The following is a 15,113-nucleotide window of genomic DNA, read 5'->3' as shown; positions in this document are numbered from 1 at the left end:
CCAATAGTTTCCTATTGTCCGGCGGCTCTGCTGCAGTAAAAAAAAAAACAAAAAAAAAACTCTCCTGGGCGCTCTGGGAGCCCCCCGCTCCCGGCCGATAGCCAAAGCTAGCCGAAGGATCGGCCGAAGCTACGGTCAGATCCTTCGGCAGCTTCGTGAATAGACCCCATAATAAACAACAATCATAGAAGGCTGCTGTGGCAGCACACACCTTTTTGTGCCTACTTTTTGGGAGGATATTTACTTTTAAGAGTCTAAAACAGGTGTAATTTTATATAAAGATTATTTTCAACCCATCAGTATAACAGTTATTTTCTGCTCACATTTCTAAAATTACCAATCATTATTCAAATATAAATCGTTAATCGTATCAATAGTTAACTTAAGAAACTAGAGCTAAAAAGCACTTATAAATCTTACATAACTACTGTGTCTAAAAGAGCACCTAAATAGAGGACCCATTCACACCAGTAGGTTCATGTGATGGTCCGCATCGCACACACAAGATGGTGTAGTTGTGATGATATATGTTGTTACAACCCTAAACAATCCTTACTTTTTATCAATTTTTTACATTACTGAAATGTTACAAATTGACTCTTTGGTGCTTTTACATACTTTTTTGTGTGCTGTCTAAAGATGCAGATATGCTGTGTCTTTGCGCTGAGCCTATATTTACACATGCTGATGAATGCAGCTCAACATACCTGGTGTGAATGAGCCCAGACACATAAATGTATGTAAAAGTTTCCATACCAGCAGAAGAAGCTAGATTCAGGTATTTGATATTTATGTAACTTTATGTTTCATTTAACTTTTTATTATTCTACATCAGGGATTCTTGAATCTTCTGTGAATAATTGAAGTAAATATAAACAAAATCCTCTGAGTTACTGAACCTATAATCAAAGTTTAGAAATGGACTTGATATGTCCAACGACATGTAAGTAACATTTTCAATAACTGTACCTCGATTTCATGCTTTGATAACACATCAACAACATACAGAGGGGTCTATTCACGAAGCTGCCGAAGGATCTGGCCATAGCTTCGGCCTATCCTTTGGCTAGCTTCGGCCCCAGGACCCGTTCGGTTCAGTAGAACCGAAGGGGTGCTGTACGGGCTATTCACAATAGCCCGTGCAGCTCCCGGTCATGGCCGAGCGGCTCAGCCGAGCTGAACGCATATTGGCCGGCCGACAGCCTGCTTCTGACAGCTGGGCGGAGCCAGCCGTGATCTTACGGCTGGCTCCGGCCACTTTCAGAGAGATCAGCGTCCCTGGTTACCTGCTAACCAGGGACACTGATTTCCAAACAGCTAACGCTCCCTGGCTGCCCGGGAGTCTCCTGCTCCCGGCTGCCAAGGAGAGAAACAATGCTGTGTGTTTCTTTTTATTTATTCTGACACAGAGCGATGTCAGAATAGAGAAAACAAAATAAAAATTCACATTGAAATACATCGCTACATTACTATTGGCTATTTCAATTTGCAATAGCCAATAGTAAACTAGTATTGTACCCGCCCTCTGCTGCAGTTCCCCATCAGGTCCATCAGCAGAGGGCGGGTACAATGCTAGTTTACTATTGTCTATTGCAAATTGAAATAGCCAATAGTAATGTCTCAATGCTTTTCAATGGGAAAATGTCTTTTTTTTTCTATTCTGACATCGCTCGTGTCAGAATAAAGAAAAAAAGACACAGCATTGTTTCTCTCCTGGGCGGCCAAGAGTGGGAGGCTCCCAGAGCGCCCGGAAGAGTTTTTTTTTTTTTTTTACAGCAGCAGAGCCGCCGGACAATAGGAAACTATTGGGCGGAGCTAGCTGTCACTGCTAGCTTCGCACAATCGTTTTCTATTTACTTTTTTCACTCTTTTTCTGTTCTGCTCGGTCCGTCAGCCGAGCCGAGCTATTCACTCACTGCTGTTCGGCATCTTTAAGAATAGCCCAAACAGCAGTGAGAAGCCTGCCGGAGATGTTGGATCGGCTGAGTCGAACTCCTTCTGCACTTTGGGTCGGCCAAACATGCTCAGCATGTTCGGCCGACCCGAAGCCACGCGAAGCAAGCCGATGTACGGCTGATCTCAGCCGATGTACGGCTGAAATCAGCCGTACCAGCCTGAAGTGAATAGCCGAACAGTGTTCGGCTCACTACACTTCAGATCGGTCATTCACTCGGCTGCCCTCGGCAGCTTAGTGAATAGACCCCAAAGTCTCACTAGTTATAGCTAACCTGTACATTTGTGCTTAGTCCTTTTAATATAAATAAAAATGATAAAATACTTACTGTCTTTCAGCTGTATTTTCCCCCTAACCATACATATTTAAAGTGAAGCAAATTATTGCCATATTTTGAAGTCATACTGGAGCCTAATAGGATTGGTGATTATTATGATTCCAGCAGTCTAGTGGAGGGGTATGGGGACATACTGAGCCATCAATTGTGCGTCCGTGATCATAAAAAGGTTTAAGTGTACCCAAACCTAAAACCAAAAATGCTATACTGTATATTGCAGCTTACCAGTTTTTATGGATCTGGACCCAGAGCCTCTGCTGTAGCTGGCGGTGGTTCTACCTGCTAAGCCACCTTAGAACCTTAAGATGTTGTCACTATAATTGTTTTTTTGGGGTTTTTTTCCCCTTTATTTTCCCTTTGTTAATCTCCATCACATGGATTGATGGGTCTCACAGGAGTGTGACAAGGATGCTACATTTCTGGCAAGATCAACAGGTATTTTCTGTACTTTATGAAAATATTCTTAGATTGAAAAATGAAAACGAATGCTGCTACCACATCCAATACTTAATACCGTTCCTCTATCCGTCACTGTCATTTCAGATATATATTTAGTGCTGATTTTTACATAAAAGTCCATAACGCTGTTAAAATACTTATATAAATTTAATTTCAGTTTAATAACCATTTGAAGTGATTCCATCTTCTGATTTCTTTAGGAGACAAAGAGCTAATTTACATGGCTATAAGACTCAGAAGCAAGTCAGTCACTTTAATTTGCCTTTGAGTTGCACTGGGAGAAAATAATTAGATGCCCATGTACATGTGCTCATAGATTGCAAAGGTGATATTTTGTCTAATATCTAAGTGGGTGGAGAAATGGGACTGGAAATTCTGATACCCATTGCTGCAGGCTGCTAGTATAATGCATTAGAAGCCCCCTTCAGATCAATGTGTTGTGGTAATGCATGTTTCACCCAGCATTAATGCACAGCAGTTAGTTCTTGGGTTGAGGTGCCATTTATTTAAAATGACACCCCAATGCACAGCTACAGTAGTGAGCAATGCACTCGTGCTGCAGCGCACCATATAGGAAATCCTGTGTGTTGTGTTGTGCTTCTTTAAAGAAAAGGTCTTGTATGTTTTTTGGATCATTGTTGTACGTTGACAGGCATTTACGAAAACATGTATTAGTGTGTTGCATTGCCATTCCTTCCTTATGGCACCTCGACACACCTCTCCAGCGAACCTGCATTGCAGTGCACCGCAGCACATAGTAATCATCATTGTGCACTGTGTTACAAAGAAAAAGCTCATGCACCCTTTTTTGTTGCATTTTGTGCATTGGGAAGCCCATTGAAATAAAAGGGCTGGCTGCTTTAGAGTGACACGTATTAATGAGCAACATGTGTTAACGCGTGTGCTACTGCACTGCAGTTGTGTTTCAGGAAATCTGTGGCTTGTATAAAACTCCCAGTGTTGATAACTAGGGGCTTTATAATGTTTTCAATTAAGATAGATATTTGTTCTGTAATTGTTTAGGGTCTATTTGTCATCCTACGTTTATTTTTTCTGTCTTTTGATTATCAGGAGGCATTTTTTACTCCCAGGTCCAACATTTATGACACACCACTCCCCACCCTCCCCCCTCCTCTAACAGCTTTCTCCTGTCTTAACTGACAAACTGTCATGTTGCTTAGTATTGCTTCTGACCTGAAGAAGAGAGGTTCACTCTCGAAAGCTTGTCTTTTATATATTTTGTTAGTCCAATAAGAAAGGTATCATTGCACACTGTAATACTGCGGGTTTTTTTTTTTACGTTATATATAGTCTTTAACTCTAACAGAGAAAGTGGAGTCACACTCCTGGCTGTGCTGTCTGGCATAGGTGTGGAAATCAGAAATGTGACTTGACAGAATTACAAATCTCCTGGCAGATAGGACTTTCTCTGTTAGAGTTAAAGACTACAGTGGTGTCAACTGCTCAAATACAGCACAGGTACATGCAGCAGAGCCTTACTGACTTCTTCTGATGACTCTCCCTCTTCCAGCCTAAGTGCTGCTGTACAAGAGATAACAGTGTCTGATATCAAGACAGATTCAGGTATTTATACTAAATGTAAACATGCATTTAACTACTTTAAAATACACACGTCGATCAAAAGGTAATTATTTCTGCCTGGAGTTGAACATTAAACTGGCTACATTATTTGCATCATTATTCTTAATAACTGGTCCCTCTCTTAGGCATAAATGTAATCATTATACTGGCTTAGATTTCCAATTTTAACATTTATGAATGTAACAAAATGGCTTGAAACAGAAAATAGGAAACTGATGTGTTCGTTTGAAGGTGACCTTGTATTAAATGAGGCAAGTTTAAGAAGGGAACCATGGACCATTGATTCTGTCCCTGCCACTCTTGGGTGACAAAATAACAGATAGAGGAAGTCATGGCTCATTGATTCTATCCCACTTTCCTTTAACAGAAGGGGAAAGCAGTTAGGATCCTTCTTGTACACTAGGCATTTGTAGACTGTTATTGAAATACCACATGCCTGATTTTCCATTTACAACATGGCCTAGAACAGCAGGATTTTAAAAATCTGCTTAAATTCTTAGGTTAAATGTTGCCATTTTTAAAATAGGTAATTTGGCCTACACATGCCTACATTATTACTGTAATCTGTTAAACTATAGAATCTATTCTATTCTATATATTCAGCCACTTGCAGAGTCCTGTGATGAATACATTACACATCCTTCGAGGTTGTGGCAAGGTATCACATTGTTTTCAGTTGGAGTCCCATTCAATACCAGCTCCCATTAAAGGCACGTCTGTGCATGCGTGGGATTAAGGAAGCATCATCAGCATGCTGGCTGTGCAATTAGGGGGGAAACTGTAACCTCCCGATTATGGAAGTTTCAAGATGGCGGAGCAGGACGGGACATGAGGTGGAAGAGCAGCAGGTGAGAAAAGGGCAATGCAGGATGTGCTGGGCCTGTGAGTGTTTATCCTGCATAAATGAGCATTAAAGGTAAGTGGCATGTGCAAAGTATTATTCATGGGCGGGGGTGAAGTTCCTATTTAAAGCACTTGCTAAGTGGATTTACAATCTGCTGAGGGTCTCCATAAAGGAAGTTCTGATAAACCTGAGTAACAAATCTACACTTACTATAGAAAAACAATCCTTATTAAACCCTTAGATCACCCCTTCTTAGCCTGAAGTACTGAAGGATGCTGACTTACTCTGATTTACCAGTGGTTCCTCCATAATTCACATATATCCTGATCTGGATGTTTTTGCATAGGTAAATAGCTGGATTTCACTGGAACTCTCAGACATGTGTAGGCTGGACAGAAAATTTTGGTGCAGCAGTAGAAGGTGGCAAACTTATTCAAGGAAGGATGTTTATTATCTTTTCACATAGTAAATAGAATGCATTTCCTAAATATGACAACATTTGTTTGGCACTAGAAGACATAAAGCTATTTTTTCTCTCCCACCCATCTCAAACCCATTCTACAAGGCTACAACGAGAGTGATTTTTATAATAGAATAGATCAGAGGTCTTTGAGTTACTGAAATGCGTTGGCTGTTCTGTGTTGTCATTTGTGAACCCATTCTATTATTAGAAGTTTTTGGACTCTTGTACTGACTAGTTTGGCGCTCACGCTGGACTTTATATATGTCTATATCTAACAGGGGCTTCAAGATAATATCTGGTGATCCTGCCATGAATCTCCTTGTTCAGCTAATTCTTGTTATAGGGAACTGCTCTGTTCCTGTCTACAAATTGCTATCCTGCATTGTAACTCTGTCACATGCTTTCCCAATGAATGCTACAAGTGACTTTACAGATACACATTGCACAAGCATGTTCTATAGTTGGCACCATCGGGAAACCCTCCTTGAGGGACAAGTTGAATGCACAGCAGCTACGGTAGTGGGCGATGCCAGACACAGTGCCGATGCGCTGATCCCGGCAGATCACACTGTGACATTTGAGGTGAGGTGTGAGGTGGTTGTCACCACAACGCGGTGATGTGAACTGAGCCCACCCGTGACAAGGCAAATTGCCTTGTCTTGATTTGGGGCTGCACTGGAAACCATGGCCAATGTATGTGGTGGGAATCGGCCCTAAGAAATGATGTGCAGCCAATGCTAGAATTAATGTACATAGGAAGTAGCTGCATAGAAGCTGCTGGAGATCAGCAGCACTGAGATGGAACAGAGGATAAATAAAAAGTAAAAAGCCATTTATTATTACCAAAAACATGGCAACTGTTTATGATGTACAGTGTTTTAGCAAAATAAATATAAGTTAGTTAGTGTTTACATCAGTTAATACAATCTAGTTAATCGGATTAACGTCTCTGTTTCTCCCAACAGTCATTCTGCAAAGATTCTGGTTAAACATAATGGTGTGTTGATTCAAGAGTGAATGTTCATTTCCAATGGGGATAAGCTGTAATCACCCAATCATCTGCAAGCCAGTAACCCATTCATAAAATCTGCCTTGCACATAATTGGTTGATCAAAGTGATCATATTTATAACTTCATTATATTTACAAAGCTAAGTAAACATGTATGTTTATTGTGAAAAGTCTATTTAGCAAATCTTCCCTATGTGTGAGTCAGGGATTATTATTATACAGGATTTATATAGTGCCAACAGTTTGCGCAGCGCTTTACAATTTAAGGAAGACATTACAGTTACAATACAATTCAAAAAAAGATGGGGTTAGGAGGGCCCTGCCCGTGAGGGCTTACAATCTAAAATAATTTAATCACTTACTAATCTGTGTATGTAATACAACAACAATATAGCTCAGGAAGCACAACCAATAAAAACATCATCTTATTCGCTGTTCACTTTCTACATATTTGTATATTTGACATGCCACATCAGCATTCCTGGCAATACTTCTGCAAATGTCTAATCTATCAGTAAGTTATATTGAAGAGAAACGCTGTAACTTTTCAAATCATATATATTTTCTACCATCTGTCAATATGACTGTATATGATTGTGCTCAAAGGGAAATATTCAAGCTGCATGTTGCCTTAAAAGAGATCTGGACAACTGGCATATGTCTATATATGAGCGTTCCATGATAGCTATAGACACACCCCTATGGCAATATGCAAAATTTAGACATTTAACATTGAGCGCACTGGACATGTCAAAAGCCTTGGCTGAGAAAGAAAGGTAATGGATACTAATGACGATGGTTATGAATGTAGTGTCGCAGTATGGTATGCATCAGAAAGATGAAATTACCTTTTAAACAGGGGTATACAGCATAAGAGCGACTATGATTAAATAAATGGCTTATAAGATTACAGAAGTCCAGCTACATTTGCAGAATGGATTGTTAATTACAGTAAATGATATGCATGTATCTTTCACTCATTCATCCGAAACACATTTCCTGTCATTGTCCAGGCATTGTTCAACAGCTGCTATTGTGCGTCCAGCATACAGCACAGCCCATGCACGCTTGATGAATCCTAAGTATGTTTATTTCATTACTGTTCTCTGTAAACTCAAGTTCCCTTTCTGCTTTCACCCTGAATTCACAGAACTGCAGGGGATGTGGACCTGGCACAAGCATGTTTTATCCACCAGCTGTTGCTATAATCATGTTTATTGTGTCATAGCTACTGTATATAAGTAATATTTTAATGATTAAGCGGGTGAATAATGTTAACAACGTGATTTTATTTGTCTGAATGCAATATGTTACTTTTACAATGCTGTTATGTTTTTCCTTTGAACATATATTTAATTTATACATATATTGTAAACTGCACTCTATTTGTAAGGAAAATGCCTGGGTGCTCATCCACAAATACATCCATACAAATCCAATGTACATATAGAGACACTCATGAGTCTTGCAGCGGAGATAAGGCAAAGCATCAGCGTTTTATAGTCGATGTTTCAATGGAGCTCAGTCCTTATCAAGACATGTGTGCATTCATGTGTTTCACCCCAATCACAGTGCTCACTTATAAGTGAATGAAAATAAAAATATTATTATTAAGACGAGAACAAATGAATCAAAAATACTGTAAATGTGTAACAAAAGTGTCTTTGAATATATTAATATATCCTCAACACTCTTGAAGAAGTCGGTGGATGACGAAACGTATTGGGTGAAGACTACTCACATCACCACACTGTTTTTTTTCTTGAGAAACAATAGCCCTTTGTTTGGAAGGTCGTTGACCTGCATATTTGCTTCAGGAGCTTCTATTCCTGTGCTGGAAGCAAGATGTTATCTCTTTTAAAAGCTTTTTTACCCTATGAGTCCTATGTAGTTTTTCTGTCTATGATGGGATATGGATATTGTTGGGAGGCTCATGGCAATGATGGGAAATGACAAGCTGACCCAATGTGTGAATTATGGATAGAGAAAGTGAATTGATGATGAGAGCCTTGTTTGGACCTTTGGTGAGTTTTCTGTGAGGAATGACGGTGTCCACTTCTTTGTCTACTGGGAATCTACAATTTATGTGGTGTGAATAAGCACTAATGGTCACATTGTTGGACTGTTATGGACTTTTGATTGATATATTCAAGGACACTTTTGTTTCATATTGCATATTTATTTTTAGTTAATTTGTTCTCGTTTTTGTTTTCATCTACTTATAAGGGAGTGCTGTGATTGGGGTAAAACACTATTATTATTATTATTATTGCTATTATTATTATTACTGATAAGACAGTCTCTTGTTGGGAGCCTTACACAGCTGCTGGTAGGGTATGAGTTTTTGATACACATTATTACACAATTACGGGTCTATTCAGTAAGCTGCCGTAGGCAGCCGAGTGAAAGACCGATCTGAAGTGAAGTGAGCCGAACACTGTTCGCTATTCACTTCAGGCTGGTACGGCTGATTTCAGCCGTACATCGGCTGAAATCAGCCGTACATCAGCTCGCTTCGCGTGGCTTCGGGCCGGCCAAACATGCTCAGCATGTTCGGCCGACCCGAAGTGCAGAAGGAGTTCGACTCAGCCGTGCCAACATCTGGATCGGCTGAGCCAAACCTTCGGCAGGCTTCTCACTGCTGTTCGGGCTATTCTTAAAGATGCCGAACAGCAGTGAGTGAATAGCCGATTGCCGCTGAGCGAAAAGAGTAAAAGAGTGAAAAAAGTTAGCTATTGCAAATTGAAATAGCCAATAGTAATGTCCCAATGCTTTTCAATGGGAATTTTTTTTTTTTTTCTATTCTGACATTGATCGTGTCAGAATGAAGAAAAAAAAGGACACAGAAGTGTTTCTCTCCTTGGCGGCCGGGAGCAGGAGACTCCCGGGGCGCCAGGGAGAGTTAGCTGTTTGGAGATCAGTGTCCCTGGTTAGCAGGTAACCAGGGACGCTGATCTCACTGCAAGTGGCCGGAGCCAGCCGTAAGATCACAGCTGGCTCCGCCCAGCTGTCAGAAGCAGGCTGTCGGCTTTCAGCACGGCTCAGCCTAGCCGATGCATATGCGTTCGGCTCGGCTAAGATCGGGAGCTGTACGGGCTATTATGAATAGCCCGTACAGCACCCCTTCGGTTCTACTGAACCGAAGGGGTCCTGGGGCCGAAGCTAGCCGAAGGATCGGCCGAAGCTACGGCCAGATCCTTCGGCAGCTTCGTGAATAGACCCCTTAGTTTTTTCCATGAGCGGTGGTTCCTTTAAAACCGATCAGGGGGAAGCTGGTTAACTTACTAGTATTTTTTAGGACTGTGAAAGGAAACAATTGCACCCAGAGGAAACTAACATAAAGGTGGGCTGAAAATAGACAATCTAATTAGCTGCTTATGCTATGAACAACAAAAATAGAATTCCTATTAAAAAGCTTGATAAAAAGGCCTTTATTGTTGCTTCTTGGAATTTTACTAATTGGCAAAGACGAAATATATATTTAAAATACTGTATGGGAAATACCTGGACCTCCTTTTTTAAAATGTTGCCATTTTTCTAAAAACATTTTGCACATTTGAAGAGATGCTTTTACCAAATAATTTATTTTAACAACAATCTATATGTGCAATTAATATATTTCCTGCATGCTAATTAACTGTAAATGCCCCTGCAGACCCAGTTACACTCTACAGCAAGGGTAGTAAAACTCTGGCCCTCCAAATGTGGTGAAACTACAAATCCCGTCATGCATCTGCTCTTGGGAGTCATGTCTGTGGGTGTCAGAGTTTTGCAATGCCTCAAGGGATTTGGAGTTGTACCACAGCTGGAGGACCCGAATTTGCCTACTCCTGTTCTATAGTAATCCCCCATTCCCTCCTCCCTAGGCAGCTACATAAAAGGTTATGTAGGGAGCTGAGGGGTAGGGCCAGTGGTAATTAGACACTACCTGAAAAGGAGCAGACTATGATGTGCCGGGAGTAAGGGGGAAATGTGGCTGTGCTAGGGAATTGACTCTTCCTTGAGTGGTTGATTTCTTTAGCAAAGGCACATTAAATGTGAATAGAAATTGTTTATTTAAAGAAAAAAATCACTGCAAGTAAGTTTTTAAAATACTTTTTTTCCTGTGCTTTTACATGCAGTTTTCTAAGTTGGTGACATTGTCTCTGTAGCTTTTTAAATATAACAATAGAGGCCTCATAGCTATATATATATCTCTTAGCTTTCTCAGACTGGTTACCTAAAGAAGTTAAAGGGCTTTAAATCGTGTATAATCTTTTACAGTCTCCTAATCTTCTTAGATTTTCATCACAGTAGGTGGGAGGGAGGTAGCTGTCATATGTGGTACCCTGAGGTGGTTAGTAAAAAAGTTATAGGATACTATTATATTATAATGAATTTGGGTCAAGTAAATTACAGTTTTTTTTTAAGGTAGTACAATTTCAAACTAATGTTCTAATTCGTATAAATATATAAGATTTATTGTACAAGTAAACATTTATTACAGATGCACCCAGACCCCTGATCTCATAGAGCATTATGAATTTTCTAGAGGGAGAACGCCACAGAAACTATTTGCATTCAAATGCTATGTGACTGCAAACTATTACAGATTTGAATCTTTATCCATAGCAATATGAGGAAGCTCCCAGTCTGCAAAAAAGGAAACCCATGTAATGGTACTGGAAAGATAAAAAAATCATTATGGTAAGCAACTCTTCCCTTTTTCCAGAGAAACGCCTTCTGTGTATGCAACTCAGTAGTGCGAATTCAACGAACAAAAAATGCAATTCCAATTTACTCTACACATTACTCCAATTTGTCCCCTGAGACCCATTATTTTCCACATGGGTAGCTGCCACCCGGGTGGCTTTATCTTAAAGGAGGATGGTGCTGACTCCAATGAAGCCTGTTTTCTGTTTGTGCATTGCTATCTATATGCTCCATAGTTGGAAACTCAGATCATGTAAGGTTAGGGACCACACTTAACAGAGGTGCCATGACATGACAGTGTGGCTTCCACATGTATTTGCAAATATATGTAACAAAAACGTACAAACAGTTAAAAAGATTAGCCTGGGTTTTTTTTCTGGCTAGCTTGAAAGTGTGCTAGGGACCCCTTTTGTACTGTTTTGTGTGTTGCCCTGTTCATGTGTACCTTCCTCTCTTTGCCTTACCATAACTACTGTCTTGCCTCTCACCCTGCATAGAGAAAGACACCTCTGCCATTCTGGTGGCAGTTACAAGTCACTGATTTCTAAAAGGCAGTAGCCATCAGAATCCAGGGGGAGTGGTTAGAGATGTTAATGAGAGCTTACTCTTGAGAAAAAGTATAATTTTGAATATCAGTAACAACGGGGGAGAGAAGGAAACAGCTGATAGAGCAAATTATAAAGGTAACAAATTTGTGCATGCATGAAGAGTGGATACATTCACTTGAATGGATAAATCCACCAATATATCTTGTATCGTGGCCCAGAGAAGGTAAAGTTAATTCCTGCTTAGAAGCAGCTGATATGGTGAGAAAATTATATTTTTATGAGTAGCATATTATCATCTGCTCTTCAGATAGAATAACAGAGATACTTTGGTTTCTACTTATTAGGTTGTATCATTTTAGCCCACCTTTCCCCAATTTAGCATTGCTTTGTTAATAAATTACATATAAAACAGTTCCTGGTAAAAGTAAACCCATTTTGAATGTAACCTATTCATAAACAGGTACATATCTGCTAGTTTTCAAAATAAACTGATGATAAAAGAGTACCTTATCTCTTATCTGTTGCCGGACTTTCTCCCGTTCTGCTTCCATTCGGGCATGCTTTGCCTTCCTTTCATCCTCTTGCTGGCGTAGAGCTTCTTGTCTCTCTTCCTCCTTCTTCTGGGCATCAGGATCTTTTTCCTCTTCACCTCCCAACATCTTTCCCATATCCTTTGTTGCCCCTGAACAGAAAAGATATTACATTGAATTCATGTTGAAAAAAAAGTATTAGAGACTTTTGAGATCATTCAAAATTAATTGCAGGTACAGTTGACCTACATATGACCTGTTTCAAGCTGCTTTTGCATTCACATAGGCTTGTATGCAGAGAGAAACAGTTCCAAAGTGAATGAAAATCTGTCTAAACAGGCCGAAACTTTCTACTGTAGTCTCTGCAAATTAGTGCCATTTTCTTGTTACCATGGCACTGCCAAAGGATAGGCTAGGGAGTGTTAAGCGAGACAGGCCCGCTTGTCACATTTTGGAGCATCAATGTAACAACAAACTCTTTCACAGGCTATGCTTCACAAGCTCCTCTACAGTGACCATATCGAACATGGGTACATTTTATAGCAAATTTGCACCTGGTACAGGTTTACCTATCTACCAGTGAGTCTGTCTAGCAGGCATCTTATGCTACCAGCCAAAAACCAACTTTTTACAAATACAATTTTTACTCATTTATAAATGATGGTTGCAATTTGTTTTTGTTGTCATTCATACAAAAGCTGTTGTCAATCCCAATACAATAAGCAGGGCCAGCTGTCAAAGTGACAGTGGAGCCCCATACATTGCACCAGGACTGCAATGTCTGTGGGGCTGGGCTGTAAGTTTGGCAGCCTGTTTTCCAGCACTCCCCTGTTACCCATTCTGCCATTGAATCTTGGTGTGAATTGTTTATTACTTTCAGATCTGTGCAGTATTCTAGTGTAAAACCCACCTCGGTGCAGGAGCTTCCTGTATAAAAACCAGTGACTTCTGCTCTCTTTCCTTGTGCATTGTGACTGATCTTGTATCTGCCCCACTGTAGTTCTCTGAAGGCATCCTGTAGTGGGCTCTGGTCTCTGCACAGGCTACGTGCAGCACAGTGATAATGTCACCATTACTTACACAAAGTAATAATTGGGATTGCTAAGGTATTTGGTGTAGCTTTAATCATGTCCATACTGCATTTTTTTTAAATGCAGGTCTAAGCCTGGACTAAAGACTGTGACATGGAAAAAAACAGTGGCATAACAATAGCCATCGTAGCCCATGCAGCTGCTATGGAGCCTAGGGGTAGGAGGAGGCCCCATTAGGGAAACTTGTAAGGCATATTAAATGCAGACTATCTGTGTGCATGTGAAGATAGGACAAATACACAACTGTACTGGATTGAAAATGTTGTTGACACTGACTCTATACCCCCTGTGATGTTTACAGTCAGAGAAGAGCTGTCATTAGATTCACAGGAGTCTTCAGGGTCATCACCGTCACTAGTTACAGAATCCCCTATGCATGCTATGCAGTAAGGAGAATTTTCGAGTTTTCTTGGAAGTGTAGATTTATTGCCCTCCGGGCTTCTGGTCATACCTGCCAGCAATGGAATGAACTCTGTATGCCTAACACAGTACTCCTCAGGCTGTAAAAAAAATCTTAGAGTTTCTCTTAAGATAAAAACTGATAATACACCTGAGGTTTGTAGTTCTGCATAAGAGTTTAAGGAGATTTATGGTGGGGTTTTAGAGTAATTGTGTGCAGTAGCACTATCATACGTATGTAATCTGAAACACTGCATTCAGCACTTTGTTTTGCTTTTCTTTTAATTGAATGCTAGACCACCTCTTTCAGCACTACATTTAGGCATACTTAATGTTAAGATCAATGATAGTATTGTCATAGCTGAAACTGCCAGATACCACAGAGAACTGCAGTTACATTCAGGTAGAAACAAACATGGTAAGTTTGCAAGAATAAAATGTAAAAAAGTAACAACTATCATCATATATTATAGGTATGTTTGTGCTTGACTTAATGCACTGTTTATACTGGATTTGTAGTGACTTGAGTGTTTTCTTTAAAGATAACCTTTGGATTCCCCCTTCTCCCATAGATCCACCTCCCAGCACCCTCAAATGAATAGTTAGCATTACAAAAACAAAGAAAACCTATATACAATATACATTTATTTTACTTACCTAATTCTGTGGGGACTTGCCAGTGCAAGCACATCTGCAGTACTGGATTTACGGTCCCCATCACTCGGGAATGACATTGGTGAGGGACACTGAACTTAGGTGAGTACAAAATATTGGGTAACACGTGATATTTAATAAAAAAATGCAAATGTTCCCTTAAATGGATTTTAAAGCTGAGCTTCAAGAGATTAAAAATAAACTCAATTTCTTCAACTTATATATTTATTAAAATCATTACATGCATTTTAAATGCAAGTAGTATAATACATGAATGTAGTTATATTAGCAGCCTGTCATTCTCTGCTCAGCACAGAGAAAAGTTCAGCACCCTGAGTCAGTCTAGGCTCTATTGCGTTACACAGTGCTGTCAGTCTAACACTGAAAACATGCTTATAGGAAGAGAGAGAGAGCACATGGGTGACCTCATCAGTCAGTTGCTTTTTTTTATTGTCTAGTCACAGGATGTATAGTACTTAACTGCAGTAGGGAAATGTGTGGTCAGTGGCATAACTGTGATGTCCGGAAAT

The 15,113-nt window shown here is 40.0% G+C and overlaps 1 protein-coding gene across 3 annotated transcripts in view; it reads right to left on the bottom strand.

Annotated features, from left to right (window-relative positions):
- Positions 1–15,113, bottom strand: part of LOC108793724 (complexin-2) — a 160,386-nt gene that overhangs the window by 19,022 nt on the left and 126,251 nt on the right. For all 3 annotated transcript variants that reach the window (XM_018564745.1, XM_018564744.1, XM_018564743.1), the window contains exon 3: positions 12,416–12,591. In XM_018564745.1, the coding sequence (XP_018420247.1) occupies positions 12,416–12,591 (176 nt within the window). The remainder of the gene's footprint in view (positions 1–12,415; positions 12,592–15,113) is intronic.

Source organism: Nanorana parkeri, unplaced genomic scaffold, assembly GCF_000935625.1.
Source record: "Nanorana parkeri isolate BGI_ZX_2015 unplaced genomic scaffold, ASM93562v1 scaffold777, whole genome shotgun sequence".
NCBI classification, from domain to species: domain Eukaryota; kingdom Metazoa; phylum Chordata; class Amphibia; order Anura; family Dicroglossidae; genus Nanorana; species Nanorana parkeri.
The sequence above is the reverse complement of the archived record's forward strand: the minus strand, read 5'-3'. Positions and strand labels throughout refer to the sequence as shown.